Source organism: Pinus tabuliformis, chromosome 6 (assembly GCF_031772625.1).
Source record: "Pinus tabuliformis cultivar Carrire ecotype Pingquan chromosome 6, CPIR1, whole genome shotgun sequence".
Lineage (NCBI taxonomy): Eukaryota > Viridiplantae > Streptophyta > Pinopsida > Pinales > Pinaceae > Pinus > Pinus tabuliformis.
Window position 1 is genome coordinate 786,492,116 of NC_142292.1, and position 24,029 is coordinate 786,516,144.

The 24,029-nt window shown below is 32.0% G+C and overlaps 1 protein-coding gene across 1 annotated transcript; it reads left to right on the forward strand.

The window, feature by feature from the left end:
• Positions 1-2,029: 2,029 nt before the first annotated feature.
• LOC149261108 (carotenoid cleavage dioxygenase 8 homolog B, chloroplastic-like) lies at positions 2,030-3,670 on the forward strand. Its single transcript, XM_089367755.1, has 5 exons — positions 2,030-2,087; positions 2,248-2,347; positions 2,520-2,631; positions 3,159-3,290; positions 3,383-3,670. The coding sequence occupies exons 1-5, from the start codon at positions 2,030-2,032 to the stop codon at positions 3,668-3,670; spliced, it is 690 nt and encodes a 229-aa protein (XP_089223881.1).
• The last annotated feature ends 20,359 nt before the right edge of the window (positions 3,671-24,029 follow it).

Genomic DNA, 24,029 nt, shown 5'->3' on the forward strand with positions numbered 1-24,029 from the left:
CATTATTTAGGTTTATGAGTAATTGACTATTTCTATGTTTCAGTTTTGAGGTTTATCCCTAATTTCTAGTAAATCGGTTTTGATTATTAAATAGTTCTGATTTAAATATTTATTAATTATTTGTGATTTAAACAATTTCTCATTTAATAAATATTGTTTTAATCATTTCTGCAAAAATTATCTGATTTCATTACTATAAACGTTAAGATCAATGTCAAATTAAATCATGAATAATGAATGCTACATAAGTAATTTTATATTTCAATAAAGCATGAATTATAAGTAACTTATATTACGACCAATTATCATTAACTATGAGTTATTTAGCTTATGAGTAATTGACTAATTTTATGTTTTAGTTTTCAGGTTTATGAGTAATTTATACTAATTTAGGTATGTGAATAAACAATTTCTGATTTAATAAATAATTTTGATGTAAATATTTATTAATTATTTATAATTTAAACAATTTCTCATTTAATAAATATTTTTTTAACCATTATTACAAAGCTTAATTAATTTCATTAAAATTAGTATAAATCTTAGTATTATATTTTTATTATTTGAAACTTTGGGATATGAACGGCCTAGAATGTTTTTCTAGTGGGATATTTCAGGTAGACACCCCACCCATCATCAGGGAAGGATTTCTAGTCCCTAGTGATTTTGGTCCTTGAGGATGAGTGGAGTGTCCACCTCAAACACTTGAAAACATTCTACACAGTTCATATCCCAAAACTTTAAACAATATGAATAACTATGGAAATCCCCACTCTCAAACCATATTCCTTACAAAAAATATATGATTTTCTAAATTGAAAGACACAGTTCATATCCCAAAACTTTAAACAATATGAATAACTATGGAAATCCCCACTCTCAAACCATATTCCTTACTAAAAATATATGATTTTCTAAATTGAGAAATATGACTTAACTGCAATATTTTAATTTTTAGTGTTTAGAATATCATAGTGAAATTTTATTCCAGATTTTAAACATTCAATAGTTAAGTAATCTCTAGAAATAAACTATTCCAAGAGATTATCAAGACTCTGAATCCATTTATAATTTAAAAACACATTTTAAATAACTTAAATTCATAATTTTTCCAAAACTTGTATCATGCTAAAAAATATATATTGTTTTTCTAGATTGAGTTTTTTTACCACTGAAGATCTTTATTAGGCTTAAATTTACAACAATAATGATTTAAGTGTTGTATTTTAATGTGTAGGATATTTGAGTGAAATTCTAATGCAAATTTTAAATTATTTAATGGTTAGAAATTTTTGTTTCAGTTAAGAATTTTTGGGAATTTTATATTTCAGCTATGTAATCTGCAAAAATCAAATATCAGGGGATTTCCAAGGCTCTAAATACACTTATAAGCTCAAAACTATTTAATTTTGCCAAAAAGTTTCATTCCCAAAACACAAAAACCATGCTTTTAAGAAAAATATATATTATTTTTCTAAATAAATATTTTTTTAAGCACTGAAGGTATTCCTTGCACTCAAGGTTATTGCAATAATGTGTTAAATACTGTATTTTATTCTGAGTAAAATATTATTACAAATTTTAAAATATTCCATAAATTTAATCAGCGTGAACCCAATAACTTAAATATTCCAAAATCGAATCAGATGTATGCCCTAAGAATGGATGCCATTAACAGGATATCTGTATTGAATCTATATATTATTTAATTTATTTTTCTAGATTGTATTGAATCTATATATTATTTATTTATTTTTCTAGATTGAGGGTTCTTGCCACTAAAGATATTCCTTGGGTGCCATTAACACGATATCTGTATTGAATCTATATATTATTTATTTATTTTTCTAGATTGTATTGAATCTATATATTATTTAATTTATTTTTCTAGGTTGAGCCTTCTTGGCACTGAAGATATTCCTTGGGTCAACTTTACAGCAATGATGTCTTAAATACTGTATTTTACTCTATAGCATATCTGAATGAAAATCTATTGCAAATTTTAAAATATTTTGGAAATTCTATCGACATGACCCAAATGTTGCCCTTAACTCTGATAATATCTGTATTGAATTGCATGGTGCCAGGTAAGCTACTTTAGTTCGTGTTCATTTCGAGAATGGGAGATTGGTTGCGGGGCATGCACAGCTAGAATCTGAGGCTTACCAGGTAGGTAAAAAGTATAACAAGATTTGTTACAGGGAATTTTCTGAGGGTATAACAAGATTTGTTACAGGGAATTTTCAGAGGTTCCACAGCAGTCCAACTTCTTCAAATACATTGGAGAACTCGCCAGTTTGTTTTCTGGTGCTTCCTTGACTGACAATGCAAATACAGGAGTCGTCAGGTAGTTTCGTTTATTCATTTTTCTAGCTGCTTCGATAGCTTACCAGCATATTGACCTTCCTGGAAAATTTGTGCCACCATTCAAAATATCCATATTTATACCAGAATTCTGAACTCCCATGATAATTACACTTCACTTAGTTTTGTTTTTTCAATCATGTCGAGTTTTGCAGGCTTGGAGATGGATGGGTTGTATGCGTGACAGAGACAAGAAAGGGGTCTATCCAGATTGATCCCAACACTCTCGAAACTATTGGAAAGTTTGATTATTCTGATAATCTAGGGGTAACGTTATAACTGTCATTTATCATATTTTATTTTTTTACAGCTAGAGATACAAACATTTTAGGGTTCAATAGATCTCAGTTAAGATTAACATTCATAGATTTAGGTGCAATAGGTTATATTAATGGGTGTTATTGTAGAATCAGAGAATAATCCACAGTTTCCCTTATATTGATTTTTTTCCTTTTTTTTTTTCTTATAGTATTTATAACAAATATGAAAAACTGTAGGTTATTTTATAATTAAATAATAATATTAACTAATTAGTCTAGTCTCAGTTATTAAAGTATCTTCGTTATTGAAAAATCATGATTTAATTTTATGGACACTCTTAAGATAGGCTCAATGGATTTTTTTTTAGTAAATCTACTTCATACAAATATTTCATGAACTGGAAACTCTTCTGAACAGTGATCCCTTTAGATAAATCTGCTTTGTACCAATATTTTGTATATGCATGATACAAATATTATAATACAAATATTCTGTAGATCGTGGTCACTGATTAATGGACTTTTGGTTCACAGGGGTTAATCCATTCAGCTCATCCAACAGTCTCTCATACGGAATTCATCACGTTGATCCCTGATCTCATCAACCCTGGTTATACTGTCGCCCGCATGCTTCCTGGATCGAACGAGAGAACTTTCATCGGACGAGTAAGATCAGTTTCGCTGATTTTCTGAAATTATAGAATGATAAATTTTGGGTCGCAGATCCATAATGCACAATAATTCTTTATGGGATTCAGGTGAATTGCAGAGGCGGTCCCGCTCCCGGGTGGGTACATTCATTTGCTGTAACTGAAAACTATGTGGTAATTCTGGAAATTCCACTCAGGTACTGTGCGAAGAATCTGTTGAGAGCCGAACCAACGCCTCTGTACAAATTCGAATGGCACCCACAGTCCAAGGCATTTATGCACGTCATGTCAAAAGCTACTGGAGACCTGGTGAGTGCCCCTCTCATGTTGTCTCTCTATTTGTTGGTATTAGGTGAATGCTTTTCCTCTGATGTTAGAAGTTACAGAGATATCTAAATTTGAAGTTTAAGAAGGCATACTACCTTGATTTGCTTGTAGCAGAATCTTATGCAGCTGGTTGCATAGCCTAGTTCAACACACAAAGCCACTTATTATAATTTTATTTTTAATTTAATTTTTCCCTCACTAATCCCAATACATATTTCATGGATTATATAATGAAGATTAGCATCATGTAAGTGTTTTTACAATTTAAATTTAATTTCAACAATCAACAAAAATGAACAAAGCACTTCCACTTTAAATGACAAATCTAGGTAACAGTGGTCATTGAAAACAATATTAATATATCAAGTAGTAATATTCCAAATTTAAGTAATAGATTGTGCACCTTTTTTAGCAGATAGAATCCTAGAGAAACCCCTTCAAATCGTTCCAGTAATCCTTCAACAATTCCAACAACTCAATCACTAAGAAATGCATGCATCCACAGAGCAATCCTTTACTTATAATAGATTGAATGGTGATGAATAAAACTTACAATAAATATTTCATCATGATTTGAAACGTTCAAGTTTCTTTATTCCTCCATGTTACAATCCTAGATGGAGTGGCAGAGTTATTATTAAGAGCATGAAAGGGTGAAATTCATGGACAAGTTAATGAAACTAACCACACGTGTTTTTTGGAGTTATTATTAAGAGCATGAAAGGATGAAATTGATGGACAAGTTAATGAAACTAACCACTGTTAATTGGAATCGGACACACGCTACCAATGGTTTGAAACAGATGATCATGTTATTCAGAAATACACCTTTCCACTACTATGACAAGTGTATGTGTAAGGTGTGTATTACATTTTGTAGTCTTCCCATTATGGTTAATCCTGATAGGTGTCAATTAACAAATGGCATGGTAAATTTTTAATGAAGCTTTGTAAAAAATTAATTTAAACAAGGTTTAATCATGTCATTTAAATATGCAGGGAAGTTAGTGGTGTGAATTCAATCCATTGTTATTGTGGCAACTGCGAGAATATGCTTGGATATTTAAATTTAAACCCTTTGATCAATTTTTTAATTTTTAAAATGATTAAAGTGTCAAACCCCACAGGAGGGAAGCCTATCGCCCAATCCTATCCTCCTTATATAATTGAGTCTTCCACCCATTGAGAGCATGAATATGATTAGATACTTAATGTACATAAACAATTAAATACTAGCCAAAAACACATATGGATCAAGTGGGGATGGCATAAAGATGCCAAAGTATTATCCAATTCATTGGGGAATAAAGAATCCATTTTGAAGAATAATGATATTTAAAGTATTATTATATCTAAATTTAAAGAAGATTTGTGGTGCTATAAAGAATTGGAGGATTAAATAAAATCGAGATAGTATAGGGAAGTGATCAACCCTAATTTATAATATCTAAAATGATCATTTCAACTATCATAAAAAAGAAAATTAACATCGGTAAAATAAGAAAAACTCTCATGCATTACATAGTGAAATTGGGATTTTCCAAATTCCCAAAACACCACGGGTTGAAAAAATATATGTTGTTTGTGATGCTAAGAGGGTTGAAGATGAAAAACAATTTCTCTTAAAATGCCATGAGATATCTAACTTTTAGGGCATTTTTAATATTTTTGTCACAATGTCGACCTTCCTAAGTTTCTAACTCAACAAAAATACAATGTCTTAGAATGCTTATCTTAATGCTACTTTAGCATAATAAAAAAAAAAAATTAAACTAGCTTTACTTTTCTTAAGCTTTAATAGAATAAGCCTAATCTCAATGGATGTTGACTATCATTATTATTTATAAAATTAATATTAAAACATTCTACTTAACATAGAAATTAAAATATTTTATTAATAGCCAACATTAATACTTCTCAAATCATTGTCAAGCACGGAACAAATGGACATCCCCTCATAATAATATGTAGAAATAATCTATCAAAAAAATAGGTTTTTTAGTAATTCAATTAGAGATAAAAAAAACTTACACTCATAGTTGCCGATTTACCATTTTAGTTTGGTCATGGGCCTTACACAAATAAGAAAGTGTATATCCTTTAAAAAAAAAAAAAAAAAAAATATGATACGACTGCCTAGGATAAGCCCGAAAGTGATAGCCGGGTTGACATGACCACTAGAAATGTTAGCCGCCATGGAGACAACTACAAAGTGCACCAGGGCATGAGCCACTCCCACCTCGACCAGCCCCGCTGGGCTTAGAGATGAGGTCAGCTTATCTGCACGCATCAAGATATTTCGAACGCAAGACGAAGCTGTCCCTTTACCTTCACAGGAAAGTGGGTTGCGGCTGCAAAATCCAACATACAGAGGCGTGTGTCATCATCGATTGGGAAATGGGTGTCTGAATGAAATTTGGGAACCAAAAAAGAAAACCTGAATATGTCTCTGCTCATACAATACATCAGAATGACTACTCGAGCTCACGATGTCGTTGCATTATACTTGAAAGGAAAGAAACGTTCTTTGCTCAAATTTCCAGAGTTCATTAATCAACTTCCACAACCAATTACATCGGCTCTGCCCCACATTCAAGCTTTCGCGGCAGCAGCCGTTGCTTTCAATTCTGCATCCAAAAGTGCACAGAACTATGGAATGTCAAGCGATGTCAATAAACAATAAATGAGAAGGCCCAGAAACCCACCTTTCAGCAGTGATCATGCGGAAACCTTCCCTTCATATCAGGTTAACCAAACCATATTATAAATCACAACTAAATTCCAAATCGGGTCTAATCTATAGGAATTTACAACTTGCGGAATTATTAAAAAGCCCGATATAATGAGTGGACGCAATATGGATCATAAAGTATATTTAAATTCTATATCGTGTTCAGGAGGTGAACCAACTATATCAAAAAAGCTCTGATGGAGACCCTGCAATATATGACGCGATATGATGTGGGTCATCGGAGATAGTAGTATAAAGATATCAAATTTTTCGGAGACATACCATATATAAAACTCCGATAAATAGGATTCTCCGATTTGGGATAGCTGAGCAAAATACATGGAAAATGTATAAATCTCCATATAAATATTTCATATAGAGAGAGGTGCTAACTTATTAAGCAAGCACTTCAGACAAAAGTTCTATGTACATGATTTCTTGCTAACAAAATTCTTGCAAGATGCCATGAATTCTAGAGTTTTTCGTCGGCACTGAAATATTCTCAAGTGATATTAGGATATTTCTCAAGTGATATTAGGATATTTCGACAAATAAGAAGTAGCTAAGTATAACTTGGTCTAGTGTAGAGTTAGGTAAAGTATGTTTTTTAATATGTTCTTTTGTAACTTACAATCCGACAAGGCTTTTAAACATTTAACTCTTTAAACGGATTTAAGTTTTAGTTCTTTGTTCTAAGTTTATAATATTATTCTTTTACAAATTCAAAAACAATTCAATATAATTTTAGGTTTATAATATATATCATTAAATGAAAATCCTTAGGATGGCATAGAATCAGAGATTTTAGGCTTCTTTTTTAATATATTTGAAGAGGAATGGATGTCTACCATTTTTTTAGTATATTTGAAGTGGAGTGTGTTTTCATTAAACAAAGAATAGACAAAAGTAGAAAAATGTGTGGTATGCTTTGTAGTGAATAGAGAAAAGTAGAAAAAGGTGTGACATGCTTTACAATGAATAGTGAATAGAACAAAATATAACTGGTAGTAGAAATCGCAATTCAATGTTTCATATATTGAGTTTTTGTAAATTTTAGAAGCCAGATGCCACTTGTTTGGATGCAAAAGCTAATTTATAATACCACATAGTTAATTTTACGTTTTAATAATTTATAGTGTTTTTTGGTTTATGAGTAATTTATAGTTAGCAATTATGAGTAGTTTAGGTTAAATATGAGTAATTTTGATTCATGAATAATTTTGATTAATTATAAGTAACTATGCGTTATTTAGGTTTATGACTAATTGACTAATTCTATGTTTGTTTTTAGGCTTATCAATAATTTTTAGTAATTCAGGAATATGAGTAAACTAGTTCTGATTTAATAAATAGTTCCGATTTAAATATTTATTAATTATTTGTGATTTAAACAATTTCTCATTTAATAATTATTGTTTTAATCATTACTGCAAAACTTATCTAATAACTTATCTCATTTCATTACTATAAACGCTATGATCATTGTCAAATTAGATCGTGAATAATGAATGCTACATAACTAATTTTATATTTCAATAAATCATGAATTATACGTAACTTATATTTATAACTAATTATCAATAACTATGAGTTATTTAGCTTATGAGTAATTGACTAATTTTATGTTTTAGTTTTCCGGTTTATGAATAATTTATACTAGTTTAGCTATGTGAATAAACAATTTCTGATTTAATAAATAATTTTGATGTAAATATTTATTAATTATTTATAATTCAAACAATTTCTCATCTAATAAATATTTTTTTAACCATTATTACAAAGTTTAATTAATTTCATTAAAATTATTATAAATCTTAGTATTATATTTTTATTATGTGAAATTTTGGGATATGAACAGGCTAGAATGTTTTTCTAGTGGGATATTTAGAGTAGATACCCCACCCATCATCAAGGACAAGAAATACTTCTAGTCCTTAATGATTCTGGTCTTTCAGGATGAGTGGAGTGTCCACTCAAACACTTAGAAAACATTCTACACAGTTCATATCCCAAGGCTTCAGACCATATGAATAACTATGGAAATCCCCACTCTCAAATCATATTCCTTACTAAAAATATACAATGTTTTTCTAAATTGAGAGATATGACTTAACTGAAATATTTTAAATTTTAGTGTTTAGAATATCATAGTGAAATTTTATTGCAGATTTTAAGCATTTAATAGTTAAGTAATCTCTAGAAATAAGCTATTCCAAGACATTATATGCTTTAAAAACACATTTTAAATAACATAAATTTATAATTTTTCCAAAAATTGTATCATGCTAAAAAGGAATTATATTTTTTGAATTGATGTTCTGTGATCAATATCAAGTTTATGAGAAAAAAAAATTCGGCGTAAATCACATGATAATACATTTGTCGACGCTTTTTGAACCAACGAGTGTGGTTCATCGTTATGACAAGTTGAAGAATTAGATCATGGCTGCAAATTAAATAGGGAGAGCAGATGTCCAATGGCTAGGTTTCACTGATAAAATGACTATATTAGGTTAGACTGGACAAATGGCTATAATTGACCAAGAAACGACTAGATTTGACTATTTAAATTGTTTAACTATAGTAATATTATTATGTTAAAAAGAATATTATTTTAATAGTTATCAAGTGTTATTTTAAGTAAAACTGGATTTTGGGTTAACAATATTTCATTTAGGGAATATTTACATAATTTTGATTGAAATGTTAACATATAATAACTATTAATAATTGAAAGGTTTTAATATTAATCTAAACTAATAATGACTAATGATATACTAATAGTATTAAAGTACCTTTGTTATTGAGAGGTCATGGTTTAATTTTATGGACACTCTTAAGGTAGGCTCAATGCTTGAACAGGCAGGGAACAGATCCTTTCCAGTGGATCTACCTCATACAAATATTTCATGAACTCAACACTCTTTTGAGAACTTATCCCTTTAGATAAATCTGCTTTGTACCAATATTTTGTATCTGCATGATACAAATATTCTGTAGATTGTGGTCACTAATTAATGGATTTTTTGGTTCACAGGGGTTAATTCATTCAGCTCATCCAACTGTCTCTCATACGGAATTCATCACGTTGATCCCCAGTCTCATCAACCCTGGTTATACTGTCACCCACATTCTTCCTGGATCAAATGAGAGAACTTTCATTAGACGAGCAAGATTAGTTTTGCTGATTTTATGAAATTATAGTCTTTATTTGTAGTTTTAGTTATTTATCTCTCTGTTTATTTCGGTTTATTTATGTCTCTGTTGTTTATTATGGGATCTATACCTTTCATTTCTTTGCTGATTTTCTGAAATTATAGTCTTTATTTGTAGTTTTAGTTATTTATCTCTCTGTTTATTTCGGTTTATTTATGTCTCTGTTTTTTATTATGGGATCTATACCTTTCATTTCTTTTTATGCTCTTTGCCCCGCGACTCTGTGTGATTTGGGAAAATCAGAAATAGAAAGGAAGGATTTCTCTCATGCGTATGCTCTTTTTTGTCGTGCCTTAGTGTGATCTCGGAAAATCAGAAACATTGAGGAAAATATTTAGTTTTCGGTGAAATCTAACTTCAAGCCGTAAGGTTTGGTTTTTTTTGCATGTCCATTTTGGGTTGTGTGGTTTTTTGTTTTGTAGGCAAAAATGGCTTTCTCAAGTAAGCACGCACTCCAAAGCTTCAGTGACTAAAAAAAAATCCCTTCCTCTTTTCCAAAAATTACTAACCTTTTAAACTAGCTCACTTGGTCCAAAGTTACTTTATGAGAATAGAGGTCTTGGGTTCAAGTCTTTCTTTTTGTTGAGTTACTTTTTCAAAAAACACATGTAACATATGTTTCAAAGTTACTTTATGTAAGTGTTCTCACCCATCATAAAAACTGAGTCACATATAATTCTAAAGTCTCTTTATCTTTTATTTAAGTTACAATTTAGTGGGTAACTCATAAAGTACCATTGTAAAAGTGACTTTCACTTATTTATAAAAGTGGGTCACATATTTTTTTTTTTAAATTGAGTTAATTAGATTAAGTTTGGAAAGCGGGGGGATTTTTTAAAAATATAACATCATAATTCACTTTCGCACATTCACGTACTTCGTCGGCATCTTGAACAACTTTTCTTCAAAAATCCATAACTTCTTCATCCAGAAGCCATTTTTTTAAACGACCTAATTTTTCGAGATCATTCCATTAGAACACTTAGTTTCAGCATCTACAACTTTAGTTTCTATTAAAATGGAAATTCCATGCCAAGTTATTCTTGACAAAACCTACTACTTCCAATGGGTGTCCTATATGGAGGATTTACTTAGAAGTAAATGTCTTTATAGAATAACCTTAACCCAAGAATCTAAACCTAAAGATGAAGATAAGGAAGTCAAATGAGAAAATAAGCAATATCAAGCACGTGGGTTGATAGGGATGTTTATTTCTCCAGACCTTAGATTCCATATCACAGAACTTGATACCCGTGATGAAGCAATGAAACAATGTAATAAAGTTTTTGGAATTAAAAATGAAATTAAAGCCCATCAACTTGAAAATGAGTTTCTCACATTGGACCCCAATAATTTTTCTTCCATTGAAGATTTTTTATCCAAGTTCAAGACCCTTAGACTTCTCTTGGAAGGTGTCAAGGTAAAGAAAGAAGATGGTAGCCTTATTTGTTCCATTTTTACTAAGTTAGGAACAACCTACTGTGTGTTTCTTTCCTCCTTCCATTCTACTAAAGGAGCCTTTATTTCTCAAGGACAAGCGTACAAGTCCCCATCTTTTGATGCCTTTTGTGATTCTTTAATAAGATAACAACAAAAACTCTTACATCTTGGTCTTTTTAATATTAAAAACTCTTCTAAGAAAGTCTTAACAACCCAACAACAACCAAATTCAAAGAATCTTAAGAAGAAGTATCCTAAAAAGAATGGTCCTAAACCAAAAAAGTGTCCTAAGAACTTTCGGTGGCAACAAAATGAAAATCAATTCAACAAAATGATAAGGAAAATAGAAACAAAGGGAGCGAGAATGATATACATTGCAACTTTTGTAATCGAGATGAGCAGTTAGAATCTAAATGCTTCAAGAAGATGGAAGCCTTGGAAGCAACAATGAAGAAGCATAACATCCATTTGTAGCACTCTTCAACTTCAACTTCATCTTCGGGAATAACACTTTATGCATGTGGTTGTCAAGCATCTCGGTCTGGTTATGCACCAAATGTATCTTCTTCTTCTCATTCTCATGAGTGGCTCATTGATTCTGGAGCTTCTTATCACATGGCTAAAAATAAAGCCATGTTTTCTTCTTTAAATTATTGTAACATCAAAAATATATATATTGGTGATGATAGATCTCTTAATGTTGTAGAGACTGGAACTATTCATCTAGACAATGGTCAAATTAATGATGTATTATGTGTTCCAACCTTATTCTACAACCTTCTATTTGTATATCAGATAACTCATTCAGATGAAGGTAAAACCGTTGAATTTTCACCTCATGGTGTTGTAATTAAGGACCTAAGAGATCTTAGATATTGTTGATGATTCTACAAGGTTGTATAAGTTTAACAACTTTGGGTCATCAAATCTTCCCTCAGTATTTATTGTTCATAATGATGAAGTGAGCAAACTTTGGCATGAGCTATTTGGTCACTTAAACTATCGCTCCCTTCAAAATCTATGTCAAGAATATTGGTGTACTGATTTGTGATCTGTTTGTGAGCAGTTTCCTTTGGTGTTCTATCTAAGAAATTACCTTGTAAATTCCTACAATTTTGTTGACAATGGTTGACTTTTGTCAAATATGGTCGACTATGATTGACATTTTAATTAAATGGTTCACTTTTGTTAATTATAGTTGATTTTTTTTTACTATAGTCAATTATAATTGATTAACGTATATATAATTTCCAAAACAAGATGCCCATGTTGAATTTTGTTTTACTATGATTGACTAATGCACATTTAATTTTGAAACATGATTTTGATGTTAACTATAGTTGATTATGATTTGCTTATGCTAACTTTGGTTGCCTTTTATTAACTATGATTCATTTTTGTTGACTTTGGTTGATTATGGTTGAATTTGGTTAATTATGTTTGATTAATGTACATATAATTTTCAAAACATGATACCCATGTTGACTATAGTTCACTATGATTTACTTTTGTGAATATGGTTGACTATGTTTGACTTTAGTAGACTATGGTTGAATTTTGTTGACTATGGTTGAATTTGTTAAATATGGTTAAGTTTTGTTAACCATGGTTGACTAATGTACATCTAATTTTCAAAACATGATGTAGTTGACTTTGGTTTACTTTTGTTGAATTTGATTGAATTTCATTGATTATGGTTTGATTGCCATTTATTGACTATGGTTAACTATGGTTGATTAATGTATATATAATTTCCAAAAGATGATGCCCATGTTAACTATAGTTGACAATGGTTCTCTATTGTTGACTTTTATTGACTATGGTTGACTATGTTTGATCAATATACATATAATTTCCAAATCATGATCCATGTTTCTTATAGTTGACTATGGTTCTATAATTTCAAAAACAAGAAGCCTTTGTTGACTAATGTACATATAATTTCCAAAACATAATACCCATGTTAAGTATAGTTGACTATAGTTGTACAATTCTCAAAACATGATGATGCTATACGTTGAATGTAGTTGAGGATAATTGGATTTTGCTAACTATGATTGACTAAATTTTGTTTGTTTTTAGAGTGAAACTTGAACTCAAAATTCCCCTCTACGACTAAATAATGAACCTTTCACGCTATTTAAAACCTACCTGCTATCCATGATTGACTAAATTTTATTTGTTTTTATAGTGAAACTTGAACTCAAAATTCCTCCCTACGACTAAATAATGAGCCTTTCATGCTATTTAAAACCTACCAAATTGATGTAGAAAACTAAACATGGATTTAAAAAAAAGAGAGTTTTTTCATATATTTATATACTTTGTTTCAAAGAATGAGAAAAAACTGATTCTCGACCATAAATTATAAAATTATTGAGATATTTTATAATTGAGATAATTATTTTCTAAAAAATAATAGTAAAAATTCAAATATTTTTAAACATAAAATCATGTAATAAAGTTCCTGCTTTGATTTGCATTAATAAATTGGTTCTTAGTTTTTATTATATATCGATATATATGAGATTCGTTGGATAATAATAAAAATCCAAATATTTTATATAAAAATTATTTTTAAATATTTACAATTATTTACTCAGTGAGAGATATAAGTGTTTCTAATATATATAATAAAACCTACCAATAACAATTGAGGAAGTTGGGTTCAAATTCTAAGTATTTTTTCTAATATATTTAAATACTTTATTTTTATCCAGGAAAATCGATGTAAACAATAAATTATAATTAACACTATGGGAATAATTGTTTTCTACAAGGTCATAGTAAAATTTTATATAAAATTCATAATATTCGTTTATAAATAAACTAATATTTGGTAATAAAGTTCATGCTTTTGTTTAGATTAACAAATTTATTCTTACGTTTAGTTTGTTTATATATATATATATAATTTATTTTTAAATATTTAAAATCACTTTATTAACTTAGATATTTGTATCTTTCTCATCTTTTATATATATATAACTTTTCACTATATTTATATATTTTGTTTTTAAAATGAGAAATAGTTATTTTTAATAATTAATATGATTATGGAAATTATTTTCTAAAAGGTGATAGTAAAGAGGAACAATGTGATGACATTTATTCTCTGTCATAGTGTGAAATTAGGAATGATATTGTTCACAATATTTTGCTCACAAGGCAGCAATTCTGAATAAGAATATTTTCATATATATATAGATAGATATTATAACAAAAATGTGGGTCTCTCATTTCATTTTCATTACACCTTAGCCCCTAAATAAATAAACCTAAGTGTAGTCATAAAATTTGGAACAAAAGCTCGGAACTATTAAATAATTCTGCTTTCTTCACATGAATAGCCACCATTGTGCTATTAGGTCCTTGAATGCACTCGGAAAATTACACTTCTTAGATATCCGAGACCTGATATGACAGTATCCCTGTTGATTAACAAACCCTCAATTAAGGACATATCCCTCCTTGCGGCAACTAAATGACAAAAAAACAAAGACTCTATGAAAGAGATTGTTTACTGCAATACATAGCACATACATTTATACAAAACCGAACCGGTAAATCTACATAAGTTTTACAAACGATCATTAACTTATTATCTAATTTTGTCGACTATTGCCAACTCCCATCGACTGACACCAACTACTCACCATCATACAACTAGGATAGGCCGTTCATGATTATCATTTTAACACCCTAAACTTTAACGTGCGTGTTGGTCTAAGTCTCAGCTATGCTTACAACAAAACATTTCATTTTTTCCTTCTTTGCTAAAGGGTCCATGCTTGTTCATTTGCTGATATAGTTTAAACTTCACCTTTCTTACTTTCATTATGAGCTTCTTATGTTCTTTGCTTAAGTACTTAACATCAACAACCTCTTCCGGATTGTGATGCAAGGCAACATCCCGAACAAGGTAATCCAATTCATGCTCTCCCCACTTTCCATGAGAAGTAGCCTTGTAAAGTATGTGACCAAGTTCCTCTTCATCCACCAAAATGCACTCATCTTCAAACATGAGCAGCCTTTGAACAACATCCATGGTTGTATCCTCCACTATCGCAACCATCTTAGAAGTGGATCCAATCACATTACTAGCAATTGGGTTCAGGGACAAGCAAGTTTTTCTCTCATGTGGAATGGACTCTAGCTCTGGATATTTATGGTCATCAATAAAATCATTTTGTTGATCTAATAATTCTTGTGACTCAAAAATACTACCTGAATAAAAAATATTACCAGGCCCAAAAATACTTCCAAATGAACTCTCTAAAAATGCATCATAAGACTGGTGACTTCCACACATGGTGGCAGCCACAACCAACTCGTTCACGGTAATATCTCCACACACAGAGTTAGATATCAGGCAGCAATGTTCATTTCCTTTTTCAAGCTTCACAATCCCACGAGCTCTGACAGCTTCATCAAACAGTAGCCACGATAGAATTTACTCCTCTGCGCTACAACAATTCAACAGAAAACTCCTCAACTTTCATGCCTCACTTCACATCAAATCGGCATCGGCTTCTTCAATTGACAACACAACTCTAGGTCTTCACTTGTCTTCAATTTGTAACCTGACTGCAGGTCTTCACAAGCAGCACAAAACACGCTGCAATTGACTTTCCACCATCTGCTTTCACAAAGTCTACTGCTTTGAACGGATCTACCCACTGACCTTCAAATATTTTCTTGAAAGCCTTAGGGAAAATTTTTTACAGACAATAGCATGAAACCAACAAGTTTACACAACATGCCACACTTTTTACTTTAGAACCAAAGGTTCTCTCCATGGAATGGGCCTCTGCCTCGACTACAATTAAACACAGAGATTACACCGTTGGACATTCTTACTAGGCTTCCATCCTCATAGCCCTCACAAGTCTTGGACCTCTGGATGCTCACAAGCCTCAACGACTCCTACTCACTACTCAATCACACAATGCCACTAGCCCCAGCTTCACGTCAGCCACAACAGTGGTCACTTTACACCACTCAGGAACAACAATCAGTGATTGAAAATTGCTCCACATGACAAAGTCCACTGTGCTACAATCTTTCTCTCACAGCCTCTACCGAGCATAGACCCCCACAGTCAACACTGTCCAACGCCGAATGCTCCAGCATTGGCTTGGATTTACGACTTCACACTCATCCTTCACACACACAACAACTCTTCAATCCACAATAAAACTCTAGGTCTTCACACGCACACATGGTCTTCATCACAAACTCAACACGAGCCCCAATTAACAGTGGTCTCTCCACTTCATGGTCTACATATTAGCAACTTTCACGTGTTCCAGGCTTACACACAACCACACCACCGAGCCCACAACTCTGACTTTTAACAGCTAATCAAGCAAGCTTCTATGTTGCTTTCCTACTATAACATCTACCTCATAGCTCACGCTTTCTGCATAGAAGGCTCTCCACACATCTCACAATGCTGGTTATGCCTCCTCTATAAAATACCCAACACACTGGTCCAACTCAAAAGGCCTACCGTAGGCTCAACACACAATAAAATCTTCAACTGCAATGCTCCCTTAACCAACATCGCTCTACTTCTCACACTCTACACTGGTTGCTTCTCTAGGGAGCTCCTCTCCTCCTTTACGCCTCTTCAAATGGCTCTGCTAGACAACAAAACGACGCAAGGTTTCTCTGACTTTAAAGCCCATGCTTATGAGCAGGAAAAAGACAAATCTGATGAATTTCTCTCGCCTTACAAAGATGAGATGAGCTCTCTCAAACATTGGATCTTTCAAATATTGAATTCTTTTTCCTGTGCTAGTTTGGCAATGAGTTTGACTTCACTTAAGTCACAAGTTTGAATCCCTCAGAGCCAACAATGCATTATATCAGAAAATAAACTCACACAAAAAGCTTCCAAGCAGTAAGCCTGGGTTCGGCTTATTGCAGATGCACCAAACACATCCTCCTCCGTTGTCACTCTGCAGCACACCTGAACTGTAAAAAAAACACTTTTCATACTCTTCACAATCAACAAGCACAGAGCAAAACAAACAATACTCTTTACACACTATGCCCATGCTTCAACACATAGCTCAGCAAAACAAACAATACTCTTTACACACTATACCCATGCTTCAACACATAGCTCAGCCCCACTACAACAGGCTCACAACTACTCAACGTTCACAACAACAAGATGACCCTCCACCACACAAGGCAACCTCTCCCATAGCTTAGCTTACCTAAGCTCTAATACTATGATAGAAAAACGAAGAGTCTATGAAAGAGCTTGTTTATTCATTACATAGCACATATATTTATACAAAACCCAATTGGTAAATCTACAAAAGTTTTACGGATGATCATTAACTTCTTATCTAATTCTACCAACTATCATCGACTCCCGTCGACTGACACCAACTGCTCGTCGTCATACAACCAGGATAGACTGTTCATGATTATCATTCTAACACTAAAGCCAATAAATGTTACTGTGGTTGTTTCTCTATGCTAATACTTGATACATCTAATCTCCTTATTAATTAACGACAATTATAATTTAAGCAAAGTCTAATCCATTCTTCAGCATAGATTAAGTTTGAGCTACACTTATGATATGTAATATGAGTGTTTCACTTTATCATTAATTTCAAACGAAAGTCATGTAGTAACGAAAGTCATGTAGTAACAATGTCACTATTTTTATTTTTTCTGCCTTTCGTTTATTGTACAAGAATGACTAATATTTGTAAACATAAATTACAACGTACCCATTTAAATTTTCAATTTTGTATTTTATCTACTAACTTATCTTAAATATAAATAACTCCCTTAAATTATCTTAAATATAAATAACTTCCTAAGCTTGACTTTTATATATATACTCTTCTAAGTATAACCAATCCATATCTTGAAACCTCCCTACTTTCAACTCCAAACATGTGAATTCATGCATTCACTTCTATCTTAAAAAAAACATTCATAAAGCATGTGTTTCCAAATGTAAATGCATCGCATCACAACTCTCCATGAGATGAATTGAGTAAAAAAGATAGGAAGTAAAGAGAAACTTATTTAACACTAAAATTTTATTTTTAATGTTTTTCCTTGACTTTTTTACTTTCCAACAAATGTTGATTAAAAACTATTTATAAATACATTTCATCCATAAAAACCATATTTTCATATTCAAATATTTAAATATATTAATAATCATTATACGCTATACTTAACTAATCTAAAAAATCTTTAATACTTATAAAATTTTCAAAGTCTCATATGGATCTCATTCAAACTATGGTGGTTGAGATAGTCCTTGTAGTCAAATTGTTATCTAGTACCATAGTTTGAGAACAAAATATTGATGTCTTATAACTAATGGTATTCTTTAAAATAATTAAGAGGAAAGGGACGAAAAGAAACATTGACAACAATATTTTATTGCATATAGTTTGCCTAAATTTAAGTAAGTGTATTAGAAAGTGTCACCAACGATATTATAATATAATACATATATATTATATTTTGATACATATGAAAAGTAAATTAAGAGAATATTGTTCTTACAATACATTTTTAAAAATTTTATGAAGATTTATGTCAAAATTTACTTGGAAAATATAATTTCTATTTCTTAGTTGTGATGCTTTTCAAGTAAAAGAGTTTGTTCTTATTTTTTAGGAATTGTTTAGATGATTCTGGATTAGTATTTGGTTGAGAGATTTGTTCAACTAAGGGATTCTGTAATTGAGAGATTTGTTCAACTAAGAGATTCTGTGGTTAGGATAATTTCTATCTTAAATCAATAATGGATGAATTTACGTATGTGATTAATCTAATGTAATGTGAGTTTTTGGTTTGCAATTTATTTCTCATTACTCTCGGTAACTCCCTAACAAGAAAGCCCATGAATATAAGAAAGATATAGAATTAATTTATTGTATATAGTATGAGTGTGTGAGATTAGAGTATTTTGTTAATGTTGCCTTACATAGTTGCAAGAAGATTCGCAACATTGTTGAGCTATATGTAAATCTATGTACAATGAATAGATTTGCCCATAGCCAGTTATTTTTAGTGAGACTTTTTTGGAAGTTTTTCTGTCTAATTTTTCTAAAATCAGGCAAAAATTTATTGAAATCACAAGTTTGTAAGCCCTCACAATCCAAGTGACCTAGGTGTTTTGTAGGGTGCTGAATCCATATATATAGTTAAAAAACCAATTTAAATAACACAAATCAATATTTCACTTCAAAATTTTCAACACAACAAATAGTCCAAAAAATCACAGTAAAAACAACTCCTTGTTAATAGTCAATTTATGTTTAAAACGACATTCGTAATAACTAAATTGGGTTGGCGTGTGGTTGTTAAGGCATTTACCTCCTGCACACTCTCTAAGAAGTAGTTAATTTATTCTGTTGCATCCTCCTATGGAGTAAATACAATAGGAGTCGTCTATCGAGGTGGAGGAATTGCGCGGAAAGCTAAAACTGATCAGAATTTGGACAAGAAAAGTCAAAAAATCTTGTAGATGCAGTGTTTGAATCTTATTTTTGATAGTGGAAATGGATTCGGCAACATCAAAAACATATAGGACACCTAAAATTTTAAAGTTTAACAACTATAACTTAGATTTACAAAAATCCTTACCAAATTTTCTATAAATATAACCGGAATTTCCATAACTTTCCGGGCCATTCCTTGGGCTCGTTAGGCTACGGCAATACAATAGATCAAAGATATTAGAAGATTTAATTTAAAAATAAATAAACGGTGCCCAGTTGGATTTAATCGCATGACCTACATGTCGGCTATCTATCCGAGGGACCGTATGTTGAAGAGTTGTAGCACTTGTTCCTGCTAGAGACATAAGAAAATCTCTGTTGAACTGCATAGTTTTGAGGATGGAAGCTATTAAGCCCGGTGGAGGCAGAAGCGAGTTCTAGGAATCGGCCATTGATATAGCAACGAGTCTTTTCTGAGTTTAATAAACATAGTGTTAAAATTTAGTTTATGCAGAGATTGCGTTAACTATAGCAGAGGCTTTGAAGGGTAGCCCTATGGTGCTGTGTCATGGTGTTTTCATAAGCAATGCTTTCGATAAGCATTAAGCTCTTGGTGGTGTAGCGTTTTGGGTGTTGATGCAGTCCAAGCGTGGAACAGAGCTGTGCGTGAATTAGAAAGAATGATTTGTATGGATCCATAGGGTCCAGTTGTTAATTATCTGTTATAACAGTTGTGTGTGAGCTCTTCTGGGAGGTATTGAATGATCTATCCTTGTTTTACAAAACTGTGTCATTTGTGCTTCTGGTATCACAGTTGTTTGGTGGTATACTGAACAGAAGGAAAACCTATTCTCATGCTAGGAGATGCATCAATAGAAGACTGGCCTACACCAGATGTGTCGAAGACCGCAACGCAGTGCAGATTGAATCCAGATGTGTCGAAGACCGCAGTGCAGATTGAATTGAAGAAGTGAGAACATTGTCTCTGTTGAAGAGACTTGTCTCAACTTCTTGTTCTTTTGATTTCTGAGAATGAGGGGCATACACCAAAAGTAGTGTTTTTAATAAGTATGAAGATCTTGGTGCCATCGTATTTAAACTAGCATTTGCACCAGACGCTATAAAGGAAACTTGGTAGCTCATATGGAAGAAGAACACGGGTGGGACTACAACAAATCGATAAAAAAAATGTGATATGTTAGGTGATCTAACTATAGCCAAATTTTAATGAAAAAATAAATATTGATGTTAAATGTAATACAATCAAACAATCTACTCAAAACAGAGGCATGCACAACTTCCTTCCCAAGTGCTCAATCCAAGAGATTACTTTCATTAAACATTGCATCCTAGACCATACCTTTGTCTTTCATTGCCTCATCCAGACTCAACCCTTCACCCTCATATGGTAATGGTTCAAGATCAAATTTTTGTGCAAGTATTCTCCAGTGGCGTTTCCATTTACATACATCTCCATTAGCATGATGAAAGGCCCAGTTCTTTTGATAAGTATTTGTGGCAAACCAAATTTCCTGTTTTGGAATCAATTTTGATCAAGATGCATCCATAAATTATTCCCATGAAATGTTGTTCCCTGGTTACTTGAAAGACAACCCCTCATGTCTACAAATAGCAGTGTAAGCACAGAGTATGTCTAAAACATTCATAAGCTCCAAGGAGAGAAGCCAAATATGTGTGACGGGTAGTGAATGGACCAAGTTAATCCTTCTTTATTCTTTGTAGCCTCAAATACAATATCTTTGAGAGTGTAGTAAAAATTGGTCACAGGTAGCATACGAAGCTCTTCACAAGGAGGCATGGCTTTCCTTTCTTCTATTTCTGAAAAGAACATAGGCAAATTATTGATATTTTGTCCTTACTAAAGGGAAGTCTAGACTGAAATGGATGGTTTGACAAGGATAAAGGATTGTGGACAAGGAGGTTATGCTGAAGAGTGCTTTAAAAAGTGGTGGCAAAACTTAGATATCAAAGACCTCAAAGGCCTTCCTCTAACAGTATCACAAGGAATCTGGAAAGATAGAAATGATGAAATCTTTGAAGACAGGTATATGACTCTTTTTGGATGTATCTTCCAAGGTCAGTGATTCTTCTCCAACTTCAAATCTTTTTCATAAACCCCTACACAGAAAAAGTTGATCCGTGCTCTTATGGACAAATTTGGAATATGGGGATTACTTTGATGGATCTAGTCAAGGTACCCAAAAAAAGGGAGGCAGAGGTGTTGTCTATCCCAAATTCTCAATAACTCTCACAGTATCAAATTTAAAATAGATTTAGGTGAGGATTACCATTTGTTTGTCCAAGCTTCACCAGAGCCATCCATGAAAAGAAATCAAAATACACATTAAAAAATTCCCCTAAGAAATTCCTCAACTTATTGATCCATAGCCAGATTATAAGGGAGAAAAATCACAACTTTCTTTTAACCTTCTCAAGCATTTCTCCGCCAAATCCAACTATGCGAAAATTAAATGAAGTCCACCTCTATTTATAGAGGAGGTTCCCAACTTCCTTTACATCAGAGTATTTATTTTTAATCTAAGAATCCCATATTTTAACATATGGAGGTGGGAATTACGTCTTCAACAAATAAGTAATATAAAATAATACAATCTAATGGTATCCATGCGTGCTACATTTACAAAATTTTAGGGGCATATTCCCACAAAAATAACCATTTCCAAAACTAAGGAGCAAAAACTGGTTATACTGCGACATCCAACCTCCACTTTCATTAAAAATTGCATCCTAGACCAGACCTTTGTCTTTCATTGCCTCATCCAGACTTAACCCTTCACCCTCATATGGTAATGGTTCCAGATCAAATTTTTGTGCAAGTATTCTCTAGCGGTGTTTCCATTTATACACTTCTCCATTAGCATGATGAAAGGGCTAGTTCCTTTGATAAGGATTTGTGGTAGCCAGATTTCTTGTTTTGGAATCAATTATGATGAAGATGCATCTATAAATTATTCCCATGAAATATCGTTCCTTGGGTACTTGAAAGGAAACCCCTCGTATTTTCAAATAGCAGTGTAAGCACACAGTATGTCTAAGACATTCATCAAGCTCCAAGGAGAGAAGCCAAATATGTGTGACGGGAAGTGAATGGACCAAGTTAATCCTTATTTATTCTTTGCAGCCTCAAATACAATATCCTTGAGAGTGTAGTAAAAATTGGTCACAAGTAGCATATGAAGCTCTTGACAAGGGGGCATGGTTTTCCTTTCTTCCATTTCTTAAAATAACATAGGCAATTCACTGATATTTTGTCCTTACTCAATTCATATATAGTTTAAAGAGATTTAGAAGAATAAATTTCATATTGGTTGTGGAAAATTCTAATAGTTTTATGTCAATTATCTTTTAAAATAAAATTTTGAAAATATATTTATATATAATTGATGAAAATCAAGTTTACAGTGAGGCTTTATTAGACAAAATTTATTTAGTCACAATAAAATTTTCTACCTGCTTCTCATCTCATTTTTATTGAGACACAAAATTCAATTTTGCTAGTGAAATAAATATGATAATAATCAAGAAATCATAGTTCAGATAGATGTTGAAGCAAGAAGTTTGTGAATATAAGCTTCCCTTGTGAAAAAGAAATACTGAAAGACACCATTTAAATTAGTGAAAGCATGATGTACACCAAAGGTGAAAATTTGTTAACATGATTATCTGCAAAATACCAAAAATACAATTCAAGCAGAAAAGAGATATACCGAATAAGTTCATATATAAAACATGCTCGACCTTCATTTCATTTTATTCAAATTACTCTACATAAGAAAATGTTTTTGTGTGTGGCTAACAACTTGAGTAGGAGTTGTGACAGTGACAAAGTTTCAGGAAATACCTCTCCAGTCGCCTTTTCCCAATGTATGAAGCCTTTAAAGAAATTTTCTATGTTCTTCCTTTGTTCAAGGAACGCCTATGAAAACAAAAATATATATTCAATATTGTCTCAAAATTGTCAGATTCATACCCATTGGGTTGTTGATGAATAAAATCAAGGAAGCTCTTCACAAGGGGCCATGGTTTTCCTTTTTTCTATTTTTGAAAAGAACATATGCAACTTACTAATATTTTGTCCTTACTAAAGGGAAACCTAGATTGAAATGGATGGTTTCACAAGGATAAAGGACTATGGACAAGGAGGTTATGCTGATGAGTGCTTTAAAAAGTGGTAGCAAAACTCAGATCTCAAAGACCTCAAAAGCCTTCCTCTAATAGTATCATGGGGAATCTGGAAAGATAGAAATGATGAAATCTTTGAAGGCAGGGATATAACTCTTTTTCAATGGGTCTTCTAAGGTTAGTCAATCTTCTCCAACTTCAAATCTTTCTCATCAACCCCTACACAAAAAAGTTGATTCGTGCTCTTATGGACAAATCTGGAACATCCAAATTCTTAATAACTCTCATTGTGTCAGATTTAAAATAGATTTAGGTGAGGATCAAATAACTACGTCGAGCTTATTGCCCTAACAATACTCTTAAAACTAGCAACTCACAATGGCAT